At 39.8% G+C, this 22623-nt stretch overlaps 3 protein-coding genes and 1 non-coding gene across 6 annotated transcripts; 2 read left to right on the top strand and 2 right to left on the bottom strand.

The window, feature by feature from the left end:
- Positions 1-4400: 4400 nt before the first annotated feature.
- Positions 4401-6058, top strand: LOC133722034 (tropinone reductase homolog). Of its 2 annotated transcripts, none has more exons than XM_062148835.1 (5): positions 4401-4736; positions 4855-5045; positions 5197-5413; positions 5500-5612; positions 5712-6058. In XM_062148835.1, exons 2-5 carry the CDS (start codon positions 4905-4907, stop codon positions 5880-5882), a joined length of 642 nt encoding a protein of 213 aa, XP_062004819.1. In that variant the 5' UTR covers positions 4401-4736; positions 4855-4904; the 3' UTR covers positions 5883-6058. The 2 variants fall into 2 exon arrangements, with proteins under 2 accessions (XP_062004819.1, XP_062004818.1); XM_062148834.1 differs by having other exon boundaries at positions 4402-4736; positions 4838-5045.
- Positions 6059-14007: 7949 nt separating this feature from the next.
- Positions 14008-17024, bottom strand: LOC133722005 (uncharacterized). Of its 2 annotated transcripts, none has more exons than XR_009852420.1 (7): positions 16639-17024; positions 16465-16552; positions 16310-16380; positions 16081-16188; positions 15842-15954; positions 14904-14984; positions 14008-14615 (listed from the first exon to the last, which is right to left on the bottom strand). XR_009852420.1 is itself a non-coding variant. In XM_062148789.1 (7 exons), the coding sequence occupies exons 1-7, from the start codon at positions 16949-16951 to the stop codon at positions 14521-14523; spliced, it is 888 nt and encodes a 295-aa protein (XP_062004773.1). In that variant the 5' UTR covers positions 16952-17024; the 3' UTR covers positions 14008-14520. The 2 variants fall into 2 exon arrangements, 1 of the variants encoding a protein (XP_062004773.1); XM_062148789.1 differs by having other exon boundaries at positions 14904-15003.
- Positions 17025-17120: 96 nt separating this feature from the next.
- On the top strand, positions 17121-17193 carry TRNAR-CCU (transfer RNA arginine (anticodon CCU)). Its single transcript has one exon. It is a non-coding gene; the product is annotated as a tRNA-Arg (tRNA).
- Positions 17194-19531: 2338 nt separating this feature from the next.
- LOC133722999 (secreted RxLR effector protein 161-like) lies at positions 19532-20221 on the bottom strand. Its single transcript, XM_062149833.1, has one exon. It carries the CDS (start codon positions 20219-20221, stop codon positions 19532-19534), a length of 690 nt encoding a protein of 229 aa, XP_062005817.1.
- Between the last annotated feature and the right edge of the window lie 2402 nt (positions 20222-22623).

The raw sequence follows: 22623 nt of genomic DNA, 5'->3' as shown, positions 1-22623 counted from the left end.
AGCGCGTTGGGGAGCTGGGCCTCCGAGAGAAGATAGAGAGGTTGAGTCTGAACATCTATTTTTGCTTTCCCAAATGAAAAGCCAGGAGTTTAAATTTTGGTCAAAAAAATGGGCGGGCAAAGTCGAAACAGGGAGTCAAAAAATTTGAGTTTTGGCCAAGTGTGGAACTCAGACAACATAAATTTATAGTCATTGTCGAAAGTAGAGTTACACAACAGATTAAAACATCAATAAATAACTGTTGTCGGAAGCTATTGTCTAAAGGAGACTTGCACAACAGAATAAAGTAGCACTTCATAACTGTTGTCTGAGTCAAATCAGTCAGACAACATCAAAACTCAACCATTGTCTAAATATAAATTGCACAACAGTAAAATATCAACAGATAACTGTTGTCTGTAGCCATTGTCTGAAAGAGAGTTACACAACAGAATAAAGCAGCAAAAAACAACTATTGTCTGAATTAGATTGGTTAGACAACATCAAAATACCACAATCGTTTGAATAGTAATTGCACAACAGTCAATGTAATAACTGTTGTCTGAAAAAACTCACTCAGACAACATCAAAATATAACCATTGTCTGAATGAAAATTGAATAACAGCAATGTAATAACTGTTGACTGAATCGAAAATTTGGACAACAGAATAATTCTTGCTGTCGTCTGATATAATCAGACGACAGTTAAAAATTTCGCTGTTGTTGGAAATGTGTCGTCTGATTCATTTTTTGGCATAGTGTGATCAAGTTCCAACTGACAAAGGGAGGTATCAACGTCTTGTAGGAAGGTTAATTTATCTTTCACATACTAGACCTGATATTGCTTATGATGTGAGTGTTGTTAGTCAATTTATGCATTGTCCTAGTGAAGAGCATATGGATGCAGTCTTTCGTATTTTGAAGTACTTGAAGATGGCGCCAGGTAAAGGGTTACTGTTTCAGAAAAAAGATGAATTGGAAGTTGTTGGGTACACAGATGCAGATTGGGCTGGTGATAAAACTGACAGACGTTCTACATCTGGGTACTTCACTTTTGTTGGAGGAAACCTTGTCACTTGGCGTAGCAAAAAGCAGAAAGTTGTTGCCAGATCAAGTGCAGAAGCTGAGTTCCGAGGTATGGCACACGGAGTCTGTGAAATGTTGTGGATTCGTAATGTCTTGAAAGACCTGGGTTACAAGCTTAAAAAGCCTATGGATTTGCATTGTGATAATACAGCTGCCATTGAGATTGCACATAATCCAGTTCAGCATGATAGAACAAAGCATGTGGAGGTTGACCGTCATTTTATTAAAGAAAATCTTGACAGAAAGGTTATTCGCTTTCCATTTGTAAACTCAGAGGAGCAATTAGCTGATGTTCTTACTAAAGGAGTGTCCAGGAAGGTATTTGACAGCTCAGTTGACAAGTTGAGCATGATAGACATCTATGCACCAACTTGAGGGGGAGTGTAGAATCGCTGTAAATCTGTATGTAATTAGGATTTTATTTAATTAGGATATCCTGTAATTATGGAAAGATTGTTTCCTATTAGAGTTAGACTACTCTTTGGTACTTGTATATATACCCTCATTGTGGGATGAATAGAATTATCGAATTAACCCTGAATTGAAGTATTCTTTTCTCCAAGTCTTCACCCTAAATTCTCTTCTTACCCTACATATATATTTTTTATTTTAAGTTTACTGAGTTCACCCATTTACAGTACTCAAAATACCCTTTTCTAATGATACAAGGGTTTAACTTGTATTCTTTTTCTATTTGGCTTCCTCCGTGTGTCAAATTCTTTTTCTGGTAGCATAGCATGAGAATGATTGAAGATGATGAATGTTAAGAAATAAAGCATTAAGGTTTAATGATGAATGAAGAGATATTTTTAAAGTACATATTTTATTCGGTGTAATAAGGAAAACATATTATAATTTTTAATAAGATATTATCATTTGTTGTAATTTTATATTATGGTATTTTAGTCTTTCAATAAATCAAAAACTTGTAGAGTGAAAAAAGTAGTTAGTAGAGTGCCAATAGTCGCACCCAAAATAAAATAAAATAGATAAACTCTCGCCATCTGAGTAGCATCACTTCACTACTTCGCCTAACAACATGATGTTTGTATTGTTGTCTCACACACCTGTATTCAAGATTTTAGGCTGCTCCAATGTTGCTCTCCAATAAAAGATGAAAATTTATAAACTAATATCCTAGTTTCAACTCTACCTTCTTCAGTTCTCTTCTCTTCTATATTAACTAATATTTTACGTTCATTTGATAATTTCTATTATAATTGGAAAACAAAATAGTACAATCTACTAAAATCTAAAATGTCACAAGCGCCATGAATTTAATTCGCCTTGAGCCCCCGAATTCTCGGGATTGACTTCTGTGTGGAAACCTATATTTGTAGGGCTACACGGTGACAAACCATATTACCCTATCAATAAAGTTGTCGATACTACTAAAACTCTAAAAGTCTTAAAAAAAAAAAAAAAAAACAACTCACAGGCATGATAACAAAGGTACATGCAGAATGAACCGGGAATATAAATCTAAAAGAAACTCACAAAGCCACATTGTTCAAAAAAGAATGAACTGGCCCTTCAAAAAAAGAAGAAGAATGAACTGGGAATAAATCATCGTTAAAGGCTTAAAGCCGCACTTCCCCGACTACCATACTTGTATATTTGTCAATTACGGAATCAGGAAATAGTTGCTTTACCCTACTCATATGATCATATCCTATCCATCTCGTCAACCGAAAACTCTGAAACTTTCATGGGAAATCTATCATGATAAGATTAGGAAAATTGGCACTGAGAGCACTAAAAGCGAGCAGCAGCACTAAACTTAGTGCTCCAGAACTAGAATCAGTCCTCCTACTACAGTTCTGGAGCAGAATAGTTATCCTATTTCATGAAGACAAACAAGAATAGAGTATGCCAAAAATAATAATAATAATAATAATTGAATCTTCTTACTTCTTTTTTTTTTAGGGCAACGGAAGACTAATCCATTGATGGTAAATCATACGACCTCACTCGGTCAAGCATGAAGGGTACAGAACACCCCTTATATTACAACGCATGCTCATGAAGAGAACTAAATCTAAAAGAAATCCAGAAAACTAAAGTCCAAAAGACTAAAAACCTAAAGGAACTGCTGAAAAAACAATGCAGAATTTAAAAACCCCCTAATCCTACACTGTCCCAAAATGGAACCAATGTCCTGAGCATCTTGACGCCTAAGACCCTTCTGGTGTACGTCGCAACATTCAACACACCCACGGCAGCATGCTAGGAACAGGTGCAGGATAAAGAGCAGGACAGACCACCCCCAAGAAGCCCAAACCCGACCGAGAGTGAGAAAATAGGGGAATTGGACTAATTAGGCCCAAATGGGCTAATCAGACCCAATTCACTGGACTGCAACTCGGCAGGCCATGAAGGCAAAGGGCCAAGACCCGCTGCCCAAACCCTACGTTCCCAAACCCTTGCCGACCGGATCTGGAACCTCCAAGAAGCCGTCCACCACCCCCTCGTCAGTCCGGTGGCCTCCCCAGGCAGGGGGCCATAGCAACCATCGCACCGCCTATCAAAACTGCTCACTGCAACTATCTAGCCCTGCAAACACAAACCAAAGCCTTAGTGGACGTCTCCTCCTCGCCGAGCCGCCCGAAGACGGTCCGCAAGGATCCGAGCCGCCTTCAACTGAACGTCGCCGGTCGTTACGCGCCCTGACAAAACAATCCGAACCGACGCCGTCTCACGCCGGCGTCGTCTTCAACCCAACAGCACCGCCTCATAGGAGACTGTTGTGCCACAGTACGACGATGGAACCAGATCTGCAAACTCCAACCCCAGCACCAAACAGCCCGATCCTATCACAAGTCCGACGCCTCCACCAACAAGCCTGCTACGTTCACCGAAAGAAAACGACGCCGGAAGCGCCCTATAGCGTGCAGAAAACCCTCGGGTCGCCGCCGCCCTGCTACACGAAACCCTAGGTTTCGGTATACTAAGCTGCCTCTAATATTGAGCTCGCTATATTGTTATATTACTTTCTTCCCATATTGGTGTTTGATTTTTAGCAAAGATGGTTTTTCAGGATAGTTTAAAGGATTATAGTTTTGGCTATGGAAATACAATAATTGAATCTTCTTACTTGATAACAAGGCAAAATACAAATAGCAAAGACACATAAGTCCCGCCAAAATACAAGCCTCAATTTAAACTACTAGTTTAAACAAATAAACAAATATTCAAGGTATTTTTCATCAAGTGAAAGCAAACCACCGAATAAAGTTGTTGGACCTCACCTTTAGGCATCTATGTGACTATGTCTGTACTATGATTCTCCAAGTCACTATCTTTATTTGAATCTGTCAAAGCAGAGATTAATTATGAATTTTGGATGTGGTTTCCATCAAATATTTTTGTTTAAGATTCAACCTGAAGTTTGATTCAGCCTTTGATCCTTTACTATGCATCCATTCTAAATTTCAATTTCAATTCTTTAGTTTCAATATAGTACTTCAGAAAAAGCTCTATATATACACAGCTTTCATAGATTCTTCTCATCCACATTCAAGTTTAGTAGTCACTCAATCATTCACAGCTTTCCATTGCCTATTTCACCACTTGGTAAAGTTACAGAAGCAACCATGTCTGGGTTCAAAAGCCAAAGGTGGTCTCTTAAGGGTATGACTGCACTCGTCACCGGTGGAACTAGAGGCATTGGGTTAGCTATCTCTTCATTATTTACTGTATTTGCAAATTATTCAAATAATTATGTCAATTGTGATCTTATTTGGATTGTTTTTGGGTACTATGAATTAATAGATATGCCATTGTCGAAGAACTAGCAGGACTTGGGGCAACAGTGCATACCTGTGCTCGTAACAAGGAAATGATCGATGAGAGGGTTCGAGAGTGGAAGATTAAGGGATTTACCGTGAGTGGTTCAGTTTGTGACCTCACATCTAAATCTCAAAGGGAGGAGCTCATAAAGACTGTCTCATCTGTTTTTGATGGCAAGCTTAGCATCCTTGTAAGTTCAGACTTTGCTATTTTTGTTCTGTATCATTTTCGAGTATAAAAGCTTTGACGTAAAGATGGGGTTTTGAATTTTGAGTATTCTGCTACCTGTTTACCAGCTTACTGTAGAATTTAGTTCTCAAGGTTCTTTTATGGTGATACAGGTAAATAATGCTGCAATAGTCACACTCAGAGGAGCTACAGATTATAGTTTAGAAGATTTCTCAAGTATGATGAGCAGCAATGTTGAATCTCCCTACCATCTTTGTCAACTAGCACATCCTCTTCTGAAGGCATCAGGAAATGGAAGCATTATATTTGTCTCCTCTATTGCTGGTATAATAGCTCTGCCTAAACTCTCTGCCTATGCAGCAACCAAAGGTAATTAAGTCGATTATTTTATTCATAAAACAAAATTTTGGATCCTACTATCAACTACTCACACGAGCTTAATTGTTATTTTACAGGAGCTATCATCCAGATTTCAAAGAATTTGGCATGTGAATGGGCAAAAGACAACATTCGGACAAATACTGTAGCACCATGGGCAGTCAACACTGGGGCAGCAGCAGTTGAACCGGTAAATATTGTCTCCACTTTTATGTGTTTTATGACTCTGTCTAATAGGACTCAGGGTTAGGGGTGTTTCTAACATTTTAAACTTCACTTTTTTTATCAGGATGAGCACCGTGATGATTTCAGAAGGCTAATAGCTCGAACTCCCATTCGTCGCCTTGCAGACCCTAAAGAAATTTCATCTCTGGTGACTTTTCTTTGCCTCCCAGCTGCTTCTTACATCAATGGACAAGTTGTTAGCATTGATGGAGGATTTACAGTTGGTGGTTTCTAGCAAACTCAATATATGGGTTTGCCAAATCTCAAATCTGTCTCCCAAGTCTCAATATTTATTCAATTCTTTAATTTCAGTTGCTTCAATTTGTGGATAGCCAGTCCTTCCTTCTTCCAAATAGCATAGTGCAATATTGTTGTAAAACAAGTCTCCGCAATTGTTGCGTTTACATTGAATGTACCTCTTCTTTTTACTTCGTAACCTTGTGGTGTCTTCTCTGGGGCAAGGCATTGAAGTTGGAAATGCAAAACTGAACAAAGAACTGTGCCTAAATTGTTGAGATATTTCTAGTGTGAATAGTTTTCAGTTGGTAGTTACAAACTTAGTCAACCAATACAGATTAGAACTATTTGTATTGCATTTGTTTTTGACAACGCTGATAACATGTATATTCTAGAGCTCCCGCAATGAATTTTCTCAATGCCACTAAAATTTAGTTGAAGTTTTCCATCAACTGAGCAACACAAATAAGAGACACGGTATGAGTGGAATATGAAGATACTAAAGATGAAAACTGATACCATTACTTTATATGAGGTTCATCATGCAGGTGAGATTACATGTAGACAAACACATCTACAACAAATGATGTATCATTAATGCGACAAATCATTGCATAAACTGGAAAGAGCACTACCTGTTCAAGAAATTTTGCTGGTGAAGTTCCTCTACATTGGATTATATCCATCTACAGAACTCGGTATGATATCACACCATCTACCATCTCAACAACTAATTGGGTCATTCGTACATGCAGTAGCAAATAAGATCTTGCTTTAGGCCCTATATCAACCAAACAACACCAAATTACATCCTGAATTCTTCATAATATAGACTGACAAGAGATATTTGTTAGATCAGCAAACAAACATACTGATGATATTCATGTGCATGTGCGCACGCGCGTGCGCGCACACACACACGAGTCCAGTTGTTATATATGAACATGGAGTACATATTTTGGCAGTTAAAACTTTCAAACAAGAGATTTTAGATTTGTGATAAAGCATGGATGGCACTGTCAGCACTCAGCAGAAGTGCTGTTGTTCTTAGCAACTTGTCCCTCCACTTGCTTTCTGTTTGGGCCTGAGTTGATCTTCTCCACAGCAGCAGCTGGTCCTGAGAGTCTAGTAATAGTAAACTCTAATATTACATAAGGGACACTTGGAGACACAGGGCATTATCCACACTCATATGTGATCTCTATTACATTACTCCCTCATCTTGGCCCAAATTAATGGGGCTTTAAATAAACACAATAACTAGTATCCTGACTGATTAGCCCAAGAGAAGATAATGTTTACGATAGTTAAGTCTGCAATACAACATCATCAAAATTGGTCTCTGCTTCTTACGGGGTTGATCAACACGCCGAAGGCTCACCTCACCTACTTTGGAAGAAGAGGCCAACTACTTCAATAAACAGGTTTATCATGCGATTCGTCACCCTACACAATCGGATTATATAAATGCATGGCCCCAAAATGCATCAGCTAAGCAGAAACATTTTTCAAAACAACCTTGTTCTTCATTTTTAATCTTCTTTTCACTTGTAATGGAAAGAGAATTTCTTTATTGAAAAAGAGAAAGAAAGAGATGGAAATTGTTGCTTTTCTTGTTCTCATATTTTGGCTACTGCCCGTAACTATGGGAGGTGACAAGAGATGCTAACTTTTCCTTGAGTTGAGATGGAATCATGATGAGTCAGCTTCCACGCCCAAGGCTCACCTCACCTAATTTGGAAGAACAGGTTTATCATGCGATTCATCACCCTACACAATCGGGTTATGTGATTGCATGGCCCCTAAATGCATTAGCTAAGCATTAACATACTTGTTCTTCATTTTCAATCTTCTTTTCACTTGTTTATTGAAAAACAAAAACAAGGAGATGGAAATTATTGCTTTTCTTGTTTTGATATGTACTATGACGGTCCATGTGCCCAACGTCAATTACCAACACCTGCAAAAAATTTTCGAAAAGCACTTGAAATGTGGGCTGACATCAGCTTAGACAATTGGCTGTGTTCTGGAGGCAGTTATAAGCCAAATACTCCATTTATAGCCTAGAACTTGGTGGTTGACATCCAAAGTTCAAGTGTAATCCTTCGAATATGGAACTTGAGGGTTTGAGTATGGGACGTAGTTCACAGCTTAAAGAGCTTTGGTTGATCACTTTCACATCGATCTTATGGTTTGTATGGCATGCTAGGAACAAGACCAGATTTGACGGCAAGTCGTTTTCTACTGCTTCAATTTGTCAACTCATTTCGGGTCATGTTAGAGCGGCTAGTCGGCTTGCAAAGGGTCCAATGAGTAATTCAGTTCAAGATCTTCGAATATTGAAGTGTTTTGGAGCAGAGTGTCGGTTGCGGAGAGCCCCTAGAGTAATTGAGGTTGTTTGGCATCCTCCGATCATTGGGGTGGGTGAAAATTAACTCAGATAGTGCTTGGAAGCATGCAGAGGGTATTGGAGGTTTTGGTGCAGCATTTCGTGACTTTAATGGTCATGTTCTGGGTGCTTTTTCTTCCAACATTGACATTCCTAGTTCTATAGCGGCAAAGGTTTTGGCCGTGATTACGGCTATTGAGCTTGCTTGGGTTAGTGATTGGAAACACATTTGGTTGGAGGTTGACTCATCACTTGTGCTAGACTACCTGCGCTCTCCTTTGCTTGTACCTTGGCAACTTCGTGTTCATTGAGTAGAAAAGAATACTTCAATTTAGGGTTTTCAATAATTCATTCTATTCATCCACAAAGGGGTATATATACAAGGACAAGAGGAGTCGTCTAACTCTAATAGGAATCAAATATTCCTATAATTACATGATAACCTACCTAAATAGGAATCATAATTACATAAGATTTACAGCGATTCTACACTCCCCCTCAAGTTGGTGCATAGATATCTATCATGCCCAACTTGTCAACCGAGCTGTCGAATATCTTCCTGGACACTCCTTTAGTAAGAACATCAGCTAACTGCTCTTCTGAGTTTACAAATGGAAACCGAATAACCTTTCTGTCAAGATTTTCTTTGATAAAGTGATGGTCAACCTCCACATGCTTTGTCCTATCATGCTGAACTGGGTTATGTGCAATCTCAATTGCAGCTTTATTATCACAATGCAAATCCATAGGTTGTTTAAGCTTGTAACCTAGATCTTTCAGGACATTACGAATCCATAACATTTCACAGACTCCATGTGCCATACCTCGAAATTCAGCTTCTGCACTTGATCTGGCAACAACTTTCTGTTTCTTGCTACGCCAAGTGACAAGGTTCCCTCCTACAAACGTGAAGTACCCAGATGTAGACCGCCTGTCAGTTTTATCACCAGCCCAATCTGCATCTGTGTATCCCACAACTTCCAATTCATCTTTTTTCTCGAACAGTAATCCTTTACCTGGCGCCATCTTCAAATACCTCAAAATCCGAAAAACTGCATCCATATGTTCTTCACTAGGACAATGCATAAACTGACTGACAACACTCACAGCATAAGCAATATCAGGTCTAGTATGTGAAAGATAAATCAACCTTCCTACAAGACGTTGATACCTTCCCTTATCAGTTGGAACTTGATCAGGACAAATGGCAAGTCTGTGATTCATCTCAATGGGTGTCTCAATTGGACTGCAGTCCAGCATCCCCGTTTCAGCAAGTAAGTCAAGAACATACTTCCTCTGTGACAGAGAAATTCCCTTCTTAGACCTCGCAACTTCAATACCCAGAAAATACTTCAGTTGTCCCAGATCCTTCATTTCAAACGCCTTTGACAGATAATTTTGCAACTCATTCATCTCTTTCGGATCATCCCCTGTGACAATCATGTCATCCACATACACAATAAGAGCTGTAATCTTGCCATTCTTCCGCTTGATAAACAAGGTATGGTCAGAATTGCTCTGTTTGTATCCAAAAGCTCTCATGGACTTTGAAAATCTTCCAAACCATGCACTTGGAGATTGCTTCAGGCCATACAACGATTTCCTCAATTTACACACCTTGCCAGCTTCACTTGGATAATTCTTAACACCAGGGGGCACATCCATGTACACTTCTTCCTCTAAATTCCCATTAAGAAACGCATTCTTCACATCAAACTGGTGCAAGGGCCAATCTTTGTTTGCTGCAAGTGAGATTAGGATCCGAACAGTATTGATTTTTGCCACAGGTGCAAAAGTCTCCTATAATCAATTCCATAACGTTGTGTGTATCCCTTGGCAACCAACCTAGCCTTGTATCTATCAATAGTTCCATCAGCATTGAGCTTCACAGTAAACACCCAACGACATCCTACAGTCTTCTTTCCAACCGGCATAGGTACTAACTCCCATGTTGCATTCTTCTGAAGAGCCTCCAATTCTTCATTCATCGCCCTTGTCCACTTCGGATCCTTCAATGCATCCTGCACGTTACTAGGAATAGATACAGTAGATAATTGATCAACAACAAGTGCATGTGACCCGGAAATCCTATGGTTAGATATAAAGTTAGCTATGGGGTATTTAGCTTTGGCTTTAATATCTGGTTCATATTGTTTTTTTGGAACTCCCTTGGTAACCCTTTGTGATTTCCTAGGTTCAACACTTTCTAACCCAGAAGACTCATTAAAGTTTAGGGGTACCTGAGGTGGATCATTCTGAGCGGAATCTTCAGTTGGTGATGTAGAAGGGGAAATATCTTGTGTGTGAGCTTCAGATACGTCTGGATTTTGATTCAAATTCTCCAAACCGGTCATATCAGGAAACGATCGATCGTTAGCCTCAAACGATCGATCGTTTGTGGCGTCTGCTTCTGCCTCAGTCCCTGCTTGTTGAAACGATCGATCTTTATCTCCAAACGATCGATCGTTTGTCTCTGGCGATCGATCGTTTTGCCCACTGGAAGTTTCTGTCTCTGGAAACGATCGATCGTTTGTCCCTGGCGATCGATCGTTTTTGGCTGTGTCAGAATTTCGTCCTTCAAATCGCTCCTCCAAATTTTCCAAGTCTTCAAAGACATCAAAATCAACAATAGGACAAGGATTCCCTTCACAACCTCTCTCCCCCTGAAGGGAAGACTGAGAAGCTCCCAATGAGTAATAGGGTTCAGATTCACGGAACGAGACATCAAGAGAGACATGTACTGTGTTGGTGAGCGGGTCATAACATCGGTAGCCCTTCTGGAAGTCAGCATAACCAACAAATATACACTTGCAGGCACGGGGATCCAGTTTGCTGCGTTGAGGCTTGGGAATATGAACATAAGCTGTGCACCCAAACACCCGGGGCTCCAAATTAGGCATAGAAGGGATGGTCAAAAGTGTATGCAGCTTCTGATGAGGATTTTGAAACTCAATCACCCGTGAAGGAGTACGGTTGATAAGATATGCTGCTGATTTCACTGCTTCTCCCCAATAGGACCGAGGTACATTCATGCCAAACAAGGAAGCACGAACCACTTCCATCAACTGCCTGTTCTTCCGTTCTGCTAAACCATTCTGTTGAGGAGTATAAGAATTGGAGGTTTGATGACGAATTCCATGTGACCGGCAAAACTCAATCATAGGGCCATTCACAAACTCTCCACCATTGTCAGACTGAAACACTCTGATGGATTGTTGATACTGAGTTGTCACCATTTTGTGAAATTCGGTAAACATTCCAAATACATCACTCTTATTCTTCAGTAAGGACACCCATGTCATGCGAGTGCAATCATCAATAAACGTTACAAAATACCGAGCTCCAGAAAGAGAAGGAATTTTCGCAGGTCCCCAGACATCAGAGTGAATCTTCATAAAAGGAACATGACTTCTATTAAGACTTGGTGAATATGAAATACGGTGACTCTTGGCCAGTTCACAAATGTCACAGTGGAAATCCAAATCACTAACAACTGAAAACAGTTGACGTTGCAGCTTCTTAAGATAACTAAAGGATAGATGACCTAAACGGCGATGCCATAACCATACAGCTTCCTTCGCATTCTCGACCCCGTTGATCTGATTAGCTTGTCCCAAAAGATGCTTCTGTTTCTGTCCAGTCTCTGTTAGATCCAGATAGTATAATTTCCCCCTTCTAACACCATAACCAAGAATCCGTCGAGTCAGAATGTCCTGAAACACACAGAAGGACGGATAGAAGGTCACAATACATGCAAGAGCTAGAATAATTTGACCAACAGACAGGAGATTATAAGCTAGTGATGGAACAACTAAGACAGATTCAAGGGTTAAGGTATCAGATAAAGCGATAGAACCTTCTCCAGTGACCGGAGTTGGTGTACCATCAGCAGTAGAGACAACGTCTTGAGGGGAACGTCTAAGGTTTTTCACAAGATTTGGGTCATTGGTCATATGGTCAGATGCACCTGTATCAATTATCCATGTACTATTAAAAGTAACCTTACCCTTCATACTTGACTGTGCTACATTAGCGGAGGCATTGTCTAGGTAAACTTCCTCTGTAGTAGCAACAGCGGCCTTGCCCAGATTCTTTCGCGGTTTCTTGGTGAAGTCCCACCAATCAGGGTAACCAATCACTTCATAGCACCGCTCCTTGCTATGACCTAATTCCCCACAGATAATGCACCTTTTGTTTGCATATGGATTTGGTTTACCCAGAGGATGGCGTGGAGACGATCCTGAGAAGCCTAGAGGAGGACCCTGATTGCGTTGAGCCATAACAGAAAAATCGGTAGTCACCGAATGCCCCATAGCCTGTTTCTCTGATTGCATCATTGAGGAATTCATGATTTTTGCAGGATTGGATTTCCAAGGATGTCCAGATGGATATGAATGTCTTGGGATGGTTTAAAATTCAGGATGTTTTGAAATTCAGGATGGTTTCGAAATTCAGGATGGTTTGATTTGGGATTTTTTCAGGATTGGTTTTTTTTTTTTAGGGTTTCAAGAAGAATGGTGGTTTCGAAATTCAGGGATGGCTTGATTTTACTGGTGGTGGTACGCAGCGGTTTGTGATGTGCTTTGGGATTCAGGATTCAGGATTCAGGATTCAGGATTCAAACAAATGCAGGCAAGTTCAAAGGATTGAACCTGCTCTGATACCAAGTAGAAAAGAATACTTCAATTTAGGGTTTTCAATAATTCATTCTATTCATCCACAAAGGGGTATATATACAAGGACAAGAGGAGTCGTCTAACTCTAATAGGAATCAAATATTCCTATAATTACATGATAACCTACCTAAATAGGAATCATAATTACATAAGATTTACAGCGATTCTACACATTGGCTTAATTGTTTAAGTTGCATCTCAAATATGACATTTCGCTATACCAGCAACATGAAAATGATACATTGTTATTGCCCAAATTAATGTACTCTCCTGCTTACCCATTTTAGTAAATTGGAACTTTCATATTGGACTAGTGGCATAGCCCGCACTTGCTGTGAGTAGTATAATTGCATTCAAGTTGTATAACAATTATCAATTGCTTTCTTTTTAACTGAACTGACAACCAAAAAAAAAAAAAATGAGGTCCTCAGTTTCATATTAATTTTACACATTCACCGATCCGAGCGTACCTTTCTCATAGTTTCTCCATCTATGCTCGGTTTCACACGGTTCATGTAATCGAAATTTAGCCCTCACCATTAAAGAAGGTGATGGAGGACTAATATGTCACTACAGCCTAATACCTATCATGATTGTAGCCACATTCTGCAAGTTCAAAAGATATAAGTCAAGTATAAGCTGAAAGAACTTAAAAAGGAAAAACAAAGCAGATGACTTCAATTTTATATATTTATATGATTTATTGCGTTACCTCCTGCATAGCATAGTCAGATTAATTCTTCTACTGATTAAGAAGCAGTTTAGCTTTTCTCTTATTTTTGGTCAAGCTCATTTTGTGATTAGTCACAAACCTATCCAGTTCCCAAAGTGTTTCGGGATCAACCCTGCCAATGTCCAATTCAATCTCATCGTCTTGTTGTAAAATCCCTTGACTCCTCTTTTTAACAATCTGGACAACATTAACTAGTTTCTCAGAAGGCAAAGTGTGGGATTAAATCAACCTCAGATAATCATCACACTGTGTGCAGCAGACTTTTTTTTTTTATGACTTCAATTTACTGAGGTGAAAAAGATGGAGGGACCCAAAAAAGCTTTATTATGCTACTTACTGCTTCCAGTTATCAACTACATACATTCAGATCAAAATCACAGCACACCTTCAAGTTAACATATCGATCAATACAGCAAGACTCTTGCATCATTCACCAGCAAGTCTTGGTATTACATGGTCTAGGAAACGGTCTTGTCATCCAGCTACTTGGTCGATCAATACAGATTGGAACTGTTGTATTACATGTGTTAATCACATTGCGTGGTATATATCCTGGAGCTCCCTTAATAATTTTCTCAATGACACTAAAATTGAGATAAGTTTTCCATTACCAGGCAACATAGAGTTATCGTCTGACTGGAATATGAAGATACGAAAGATGAAAACTGATACCATGCTATATGTGAGATCCATCATTCAGGTGAGATTACATGTAGACAAACACATTTACAACAAATGATGTATCATTAATGCGAGAAATCATTGCATAAACTCGAAAGTGAACTCCTTGTTCAAGAAATTTAGCTGTTGAAGTTTCTCTGCATTGGATTATATCCATCTACAGAACTCGGTAGGATATCACACCATCTACTGTCTCAACTACTAATTGGTTCATTCGCACAAGCAGCAGCAAATAAGATCTAGCTTTAGGCCCTATATCAACAAAACAACACCAAATCATGTCCTGAATTCTTCATAATATAAACCGACAAGAGATATTTGTTAGATCAGCAGACAAAACATACTGATAATGTTCGGCATTTATATAAAAGAGTCCAGTTGCTATGAACAACAGTAGTCCATTTTGTACATATTTTGGCAGTTAAAAGTTTCAAACAACAGATTTTACATATGTGATGAAGCAAGGATGGCACTGTCAGCAAGACAGCAGAACTGCTGTGGTTCTTAGCAACTGGTAAGAGGTTAACAGAATGAACTTACCCAAACCCAGGGATGGAATTTCATCTTGGTGGAAGAAATTTCCTCTGCTTGTTTTCTGTTTCAGGCCTGAGTTGATCTTCTCTACAGCAGCAAGCAAGTCCTGAGAGTCCAGTTAGAGTCATAATATTACTAAGGGACACTTGGAGACCTGCCATATAACAAATCTACGCTAGACAGGGCATCATCCATACTCATATCTGACCTAGTTAATGGCCTCTATTACGTTACTTCTCATCTTAAACAAACACAATAATTAGTATTCTGAAATCACAGGGAGATTCAAGAGAAGATAATGTACAATAGATCAGTCTGCAATACAACATCCTCTAATTTGGATACCAGAAAGTTGAAATCAACAAAAGCAAGCTTTCTCTAGTGGTCTGCTACTTAAGGGGTTGATCAAAATGGAAAGCATCAGTGAGACCATTCTTGAAAGCAAAGCACAACTAACTTCGACTGTTTATCATGAGTCAGCATTTTATTCTAAAATTCTGCAAACTAATATTACAATGGGAAATAAAGGTAATACACTGGGAATTCTGGGAAATGCAATAACCAATAGTTAATCTATGGTAGAAAAATCCACAGCATGATGGATGACTGAGCTACCCATCCAACATAGAATCATTACCATTTCCCAGCAATTCAAGATATTGTCCTAATAAATTGTACTGAATTCCCTTTCCATTCTCTATCTAGAACAGCATAATGCATCATCAATTCTCAGAAAGATCTTATTCGCTACATCCTAGCTAGAATTTTGTCCCTATATGATACCAAACGCAGGTACAAGAGCAGTTCCCTTTATCTTATCTTTCATTGAAGATGAATAATTCTTCAATTTGCATGCACAGTGTAGTTACAAGATTTTTTATTCATCTATTATTATTATAATTTTAAGAAAACAGTTTCAAGGAGCATGAAGCATAAGTTCATACCTCCCAAGGCGCTAGACTTTTCATGTAGGAAGGAAGACACTCATAATCATCCCTGCAAACCTTCACAAGCTGCAAAGGAGCTACAGCTATCATTTCTTTATCCTCTACTTCCCCTACATTATTTCACAAACAATGACCAACGTTACTATGGGCAATCATTAGATTCTGCTTGCATCTAAAGAACTGAGTTTCTAATGAACTGTGCCAAAGAAAAAAAAAAAAAAAACATCATTGCATACCGAAATCCAACAGAGATCCATCTGAAGACGCTCCCAAGCTCTCCTTAGAAGGATCATACGAGAACGACAAAGGAAAAGATACATCTTGGTCCTCATTTCTAGCATTAGCTGCACAAGAGCCATGCAAGGGAACAGTGTTCATATGATGGTATATGAATTTAGCAAACAAGGAAACTCGAGCATTGCGAAAAGAATAACACAGAAAGATTTGGGGGTTTCATAACTTCACCTTGGAATGCTAAAGTAGCAAGGGAAGCATCCGAAAGCCCAAGCTTCTTCAAACTCAATGACTCGTCCAATCTAATGAAAAAAAAACCCACTAAGGAAACACAAACACAACCACTTTCTTCTCAATTTCAATTTCAATTCTGAGATAAAGGATACAAAGAGTCATCGTCGTCGTCATCAGCTGCATCCAATCCATCCTCTGGAGTAATCGGCGTCGATACATCGTCCTCATCGATCTCAATTTCTAGAAAAAATTCGAAAAAATTAAAAAAAAAAATTGTAAAAAATTGGAGAAAATGGAAGTAAAATTAGTGTGAGAGAGAAGAGTACCGGGGAGGTAACCGAAGGGCTGGAGGCGGTGTTGGAGGTGGAGGAGGCGGGCGTGGTTGTCTTTGTAGACCTCGTTGCAGTGACCCAAGAGCTCCTCGAAGGAAACGGTGTCGAACGACATCGTTTCGAGGAGGTTGAGGTGGGCGCTGGCGGTGGAGACGCGGCGGTTGAGGGAGTGGATGAAGGTGGAGGAGGCGGTGGCGAGAGGGATGGGGCGGCGGTCGATGGAGGTCTTGAGGGCGTCGCAGCTGCCCTGGAGGTGGTTGCAGAATGAAGCAGTGGAATTGCAAAAGCTCCGAATCGAGTCCTCCATTTCTTTCTTTCTGACTCGAACTCGCTCTCTCTCTCTCTGAGCTCTCAAGCCGAAACCCCTTTTTTTTTTTTTTTTTTTTTTTTGCCTTTCTCCTCCCACTTCAAAATTGAATGAGCGGGAACATATTGTAAGGTATGTAACTCTGTAGTTGAGTATAGATAGACATCTAGCGCCTGTAGCTCAGTGGATAGAGCGTCTGTTTCCTAAGCAGAAGGTCATAGGTTCGACCCCTATCTGGCGCGTTAAATATTTTTTTAGGCAATTTTTTCTAATCTATCCATTTATAGTATATTTTATAAACAATTTTCTCATCTATTTATGCAAGTTCTATTTTAAGGATTGATAAACTAGCACAGGTGGTCGAGTTGGTAAGAACCTGCAAGTGTGGAACCCCCACAGTCGGGTTTGAATCCCGCAAATGTTGATTCGAGTTTAAATCTCAATCTATTTTTGGTGAGGCTCAAAGTAGACATTTTCATCTTCAATAACAATATAGAAAAAGCAGTAAAAGACTGTTACTTGAATCAACATAGCCAATTAATGGTTCCCTTGATTCCAACTGTTAATATGCGCGCCGTCTCCAAAATCTCTATTTAAGATCCTTGTGGTGGTTTTTAGGTCTTATGGTGTGATTTAACAACTACAATATGCTTATTTATCCCACTTGCTAAGAAGCTACCTCTCTTTTCATTCAGTCTTTCGTATGTTCGATGTTGGTTTTCTAATTTATGACTTTTAGAGCACAGGTAAATTTCAAGAGTGTGGAAGCATCATATAGAGTTATAGAAAATGTGATTTGAGTTGGTAGAATCTACAGATTCTGTATTATACTCTAAATTTTGCTGCTAAGAGCCAGCTATTTCATTATCTTCTCAACATTTTTTTTTGTTCTTATTTCATTTACCAATTATACGAAAGAGAAATTTTATATACAAATAGTATTCTACTTAATTCGCATCCATTATTTTTGAAAACTTTTTTAATTACCATCTTAACCTCAACCAAAAATAAATAAATAAATTCGAGGAAGAACAACTCCACCAAAACGAAGCAAGCAGAATTCAACCAAAATTTAAATTATTTCATAAAGAGATTGTTAATTTATTTATTCTGAATAAATGACTTGTGTGGCTGTCCTCAAGCCTTGATTAATGAAACTGTTGAATACAAAGGGGGACATTGAGCCTAAACCCCCTTATTACAATAAACATCTAGAGAACGTCTTGAACTGAAAATCAAGAGTCTCTACCAATAATACATTCAACCAAGCACTAACTAGCAAAGAGTGCTCCACTGGCTACTCCATTTGCTTTGACATAGTGGTTACATGTTGGAAAAATAACTTAATTAAGCATAATTACCAAAAGCCATAACTTTCTTGCTATGTTGCTGCTGGAGGATAAATCTGACGACATTTAATTTCACCCTACCATTAGAAAGTTGTGACCATTTGACGAAGTAAGGAACTCACTGCCTACCCAGAGCAGATAAGACACACAAGATTTGAAGCTCGGGACACAGCCCACTTCGTCTTACTCCAACTGGGGAGGGACTTATTGCCAGAATAAAGCCACAAAAATAAAGACAAAAGAAAACATGAAAACTAAAAACAAACCAGAAAAGGCCTATTGATCACTTCCAAGCCCAAACTCCATCCCAGACTGGGCCCACAAGCAATGCCCAGGGCTAACATGCCAAGACAGCAAAGAGAACGTATCTTCTCCATCTCAGCCTAAGACCCCAACTGCATCGCCACCACCGCCCCGGCAGCCATACGCATCGCTTCACCATTGGCCTCAAGCCCCGACCACCATTGCGTTTCCGCCGTTGTCAAACAACTAGCAAGCGACAACGCCATCAGCGCTCCGCTGTCATCCCTATCATCTAACCATCAATCTATCCCATCTAGCCATCGATCCTAGCTCGCTTTCCATTGACTACCACGAGTTGTCGCTCAATCGCGGCTAAGATGCAACCTCTCTCTGATCCCGACTCTAGCTCTGACTCCACCTCAAATGTAGTCACCATCCCCCGATATAGACAAAGAAACACATTCCTTGACCCCAACCTCTGAGCTTCAAGCACACCAACCAACCAGACAACCCCTCCAACCGCACGTATCGTGCACTGGAAAGACTAGTGGCTAGTGCCAGTACCGAGGCGCAAACCGAACATGCACGAACGACTACAACGCTCTCAAAGTTTTTCTCTCTAGAATGTGTGGAGTAAAAGAGTTGTTTCAACAACAAAACCTCTGATCAAACTGGATGTAATGCTTGCCTCTTATGAATCTTAAACTAGGCTTTAAATAGCCTTTTACAAAGCAACATAATACATGAAAATAGCTCACGTTAGCTACTGCTATCAACTAAAACTAGAATAAGTCAAAACAGCTATCTTTCCTAGAGACTAGGACTTATTGAAACAGAAAACCAAATGCTCCTAACTTCAAGCAACTAACTTCAACAGATGACGACCCTTTCAATCCCTCCCTTAAACTAGCTGCAGAATGCAGTTAGTTTATATAAGTGAGATCACACATTCTCATCTTCTTTCTAAGTCTCTGAAAAGCCTCGAGCTTTAGTGCCACACATCTGCTACTTGTTCTTGAGTTCCACAATGAACTAACTTAACTTCTCCATCTTTTGCAAGGTCTCTCAAGAAATGAAAACGCACCTTGATGTGCTTGCTTCTTCCATGCATTACTGGATTTTTTGAGAGTTTAATTGTAGAGGTATTATCACACATGATGGTAGTGCTTCCTTCTTGAACATGATTCAAATTTCTCAATACTCTTCTCATCCATACAGCCTGACATGCACAAGCAGCAGCTGCCACAAACTCTGCTTCGGTGGTTGAAAGTGTAATAATCGGCTGTTTTTTCGACATCCAAGACACAGCACTTGAACTCAATAAGAAAACATAACCTGATGTGCTTTTGGAATCTTCTTCATCACCAGCATAATCTGAGTCTGTGAAAGCAAGCAAATCTTCTTCCCCTCCCTTCTTGTAGAAAATACCATGACTAGTAGTCCCCTTCAAATAACGTAGAATTCTCTTAGCAGCTTGCAAATGTAATTTAGTGGGTTTTGACATGTACCTGCTGATTAAGCTCACACTAAACATGATGTCTGGACGTGTAGCTGTAAGATACATTAAGCTTCCAACAATTTGCTTGTAGTAGGTGTCATCCACAGCAATTCCATTAACATCCCTACTTATTTTGAAACCCGGAACAATTGGACTACTTACACGTGTGCTTTCTGACATTTCGAACCGCTTCAACACTTCATTAGCATATTTCCTTTAACACACGAAAATCCCATTTGGTTTCTGCAACACTTCAATTCCAAGGAAGAACCTCATCTTCCCTAAGTCAGTCATATCAAAGGCTTTCATCATGGAATTCTTGAAGTCAACCATCATACCTTCATCCTCGCCGATGTAAATCAAGTCATCCACGTATATGCTAACGATCAGCAGTTTACCTTCACTGCTTCTCTTAGTGAACAGTGTTTGCTCATTTGGACACTTCTTGAAACCTTCTTCAATGAAATGAGACTCAATTCGACTAAACCAAGCTCTTGGAGCCTGTTTTAAGCCGTAAAGAGCTTTTTGCAACTTGTACACTTTGTGCTCACTTCCCTTCTTTATATACCCCTTCGGTTGCTCAATGTACACGTCCTCGTTGAGTTCACCATGGAGAAATGCATATTTGACATCTAATTAAAGAATGTTCCACCCTCTGCATGCTGCAAGTGCCACAATCATTCTTACGGTGTCCATTCGAGCCACTGGAGCGAAGACTTCAGTGAAATCAATTCCCTGCTGTTGAGAGTATCCCTTTGCCACCAGTCGAGCTTTATACTTGTCAACTTCACCGTGCTCATTCAGTTTCGTCTTGAAGATCCACTTAACACCAATGGTTTTAGCTCCAGCTGGCAGGTCCATGAGCTTCCAAGTCTGATTCTTTTCAATGGAGTTTATTTCACTATCCATGGCCTTTCTCCACTTTTCTTGTCTCACAGCATCTTCGAACACAATGGGGTCTTCAACTGCAACATCTTGTATCATATAGGCTGCTTCCTCACCTTTACTTAGTCCTTCTCTGCTGACATAATCCCCCATCCATGGCGGTTGCCTTCTTTCTCTCCCTTGAGCTACAACACCCTGAGAACTGCCCTCACCATTCCTAGCTTCACTATTTTCACCACCCTCATTATTTTCACCACTACTATCGAACTCCATATCACTACCTAACCCATCACCATCACCATTACCATTTTCCTCACCTATATTTTCTCCCTCACTCTCTTCATCACTAAGGTCATCATCTCCCCATACTAACTCTGCCTCAATTTGCTCCTGAAAGTTTTTTTTCCCATTCCCAGCTCCTTTCTTCCTCAACACAACATCCTTGCTAACTACAATTCTTTTAGTCTTAGGATCAAATAACCTATATCCTTTCGACTCTTCACTAACACCCAAAAGAATACAAGGAAAACTTTTATCATCTGATTTACCTCGCTTTGCTTCCGAAATGTGCACATGTGCCACACAACCCCATACTCGAAAGTGATCAACTGATGGTTTCACTCCGCTCCATGCTTCCTGAGGAGTGATGTTTTTCACCGCAAGAGTAGGACACCGGTTCAGCAAGTAGAACGTCCAGTTTACAGCTTCAGTCCAGAGTGGTTTAGGTACCTTTTTGGCAGCTAGCATGCAACGCACCATGTTCATTACGGTCCTGTTCTTCCTCTCGGCAACGCCGTTCTGATAAGGTGTGTAGGCGGTAGTAAGTTGTCGTTTGATCCCTTGTTCTTCACATAATGCTTTGAAATTGAATGAAGTGAACTCGCCACCTCTATCTGTCCTTAAACATTTGATGGACTCTTCTGCTTCTTTTTCCACCATCTTCTTGAAGTTCTTGAAACATTCCAAAGCTTCTGATTTCTCAAGCAATAAATACACCCATGCTTTACGACTATAATCATCAATGAAACATAAAGTGTACCTCTTCCCACTGTTGGATATGGGATCAATAGGACCGCAAATGTCTGCATGAACAAGCTCCAACACCTTGCTTGCTCGCCGTCCACTCATTTTGGGGATTGCATTTCGGTGCTGCTTGCCGGTGAAACAATCGGTGCATATTATCTTTGAAGTTTCTAACTGTGGCAGTCCACGTACCATCTTCTTAGATTGCAAAGTTCTCAACCCCTTGTAACTTAAATGCCCATATCGTTGGTGCCAAAGTTATGTGAGGTCTGAGGAGCCGGTGAGTAAGCACTCTTCTGATTGTGGCTTTGTGATTGATGAGCTTTCATTTAGGAGCACAAACATTCGATTTGCACTCATCATTGTGTGTGTGCAATGAGTCCTTTGTCTGGATGATACATATTACATGCCCCATTATTGATGAGAATTGCAAGACCCTTCTCCTGTAGCTGTCCCACACTTAACAAGTTGTTTCTAAGTTCAGGGACATAGTAAATATCTCTAATAACAAAGCTCGTACCATTAAACACCAGCTTCACACTTCCCTTTCCGACCACTGTCATTCTAGTGTTGTTGCCATACTTCACTGAATGTTTAAGTTCATCTACTAAACTTGAGAACATACCTCTATTCCCACACATATGATTCGAACAACCTGAGTCAATAAACCAGGT

This window comes from Rosa rugosa, chromosome 7 (genome assembly GCF_958449725.1).
Source record: "Rosa rugosa chromosome 7, drRosRugo1.1, whole genome shotgun sequence".
NCBI classification, from domain to species: Eukaryota; Viridiplantae; Streptophyta; class Magnoliopsida; order Rosales; family Rosaceae; genus Rosa; species Rosa rugosa.
Note: the sequence above shows the minus strand (reverse complement) of the source record. Positions and strands in the feature narration are given on the sequence as shown.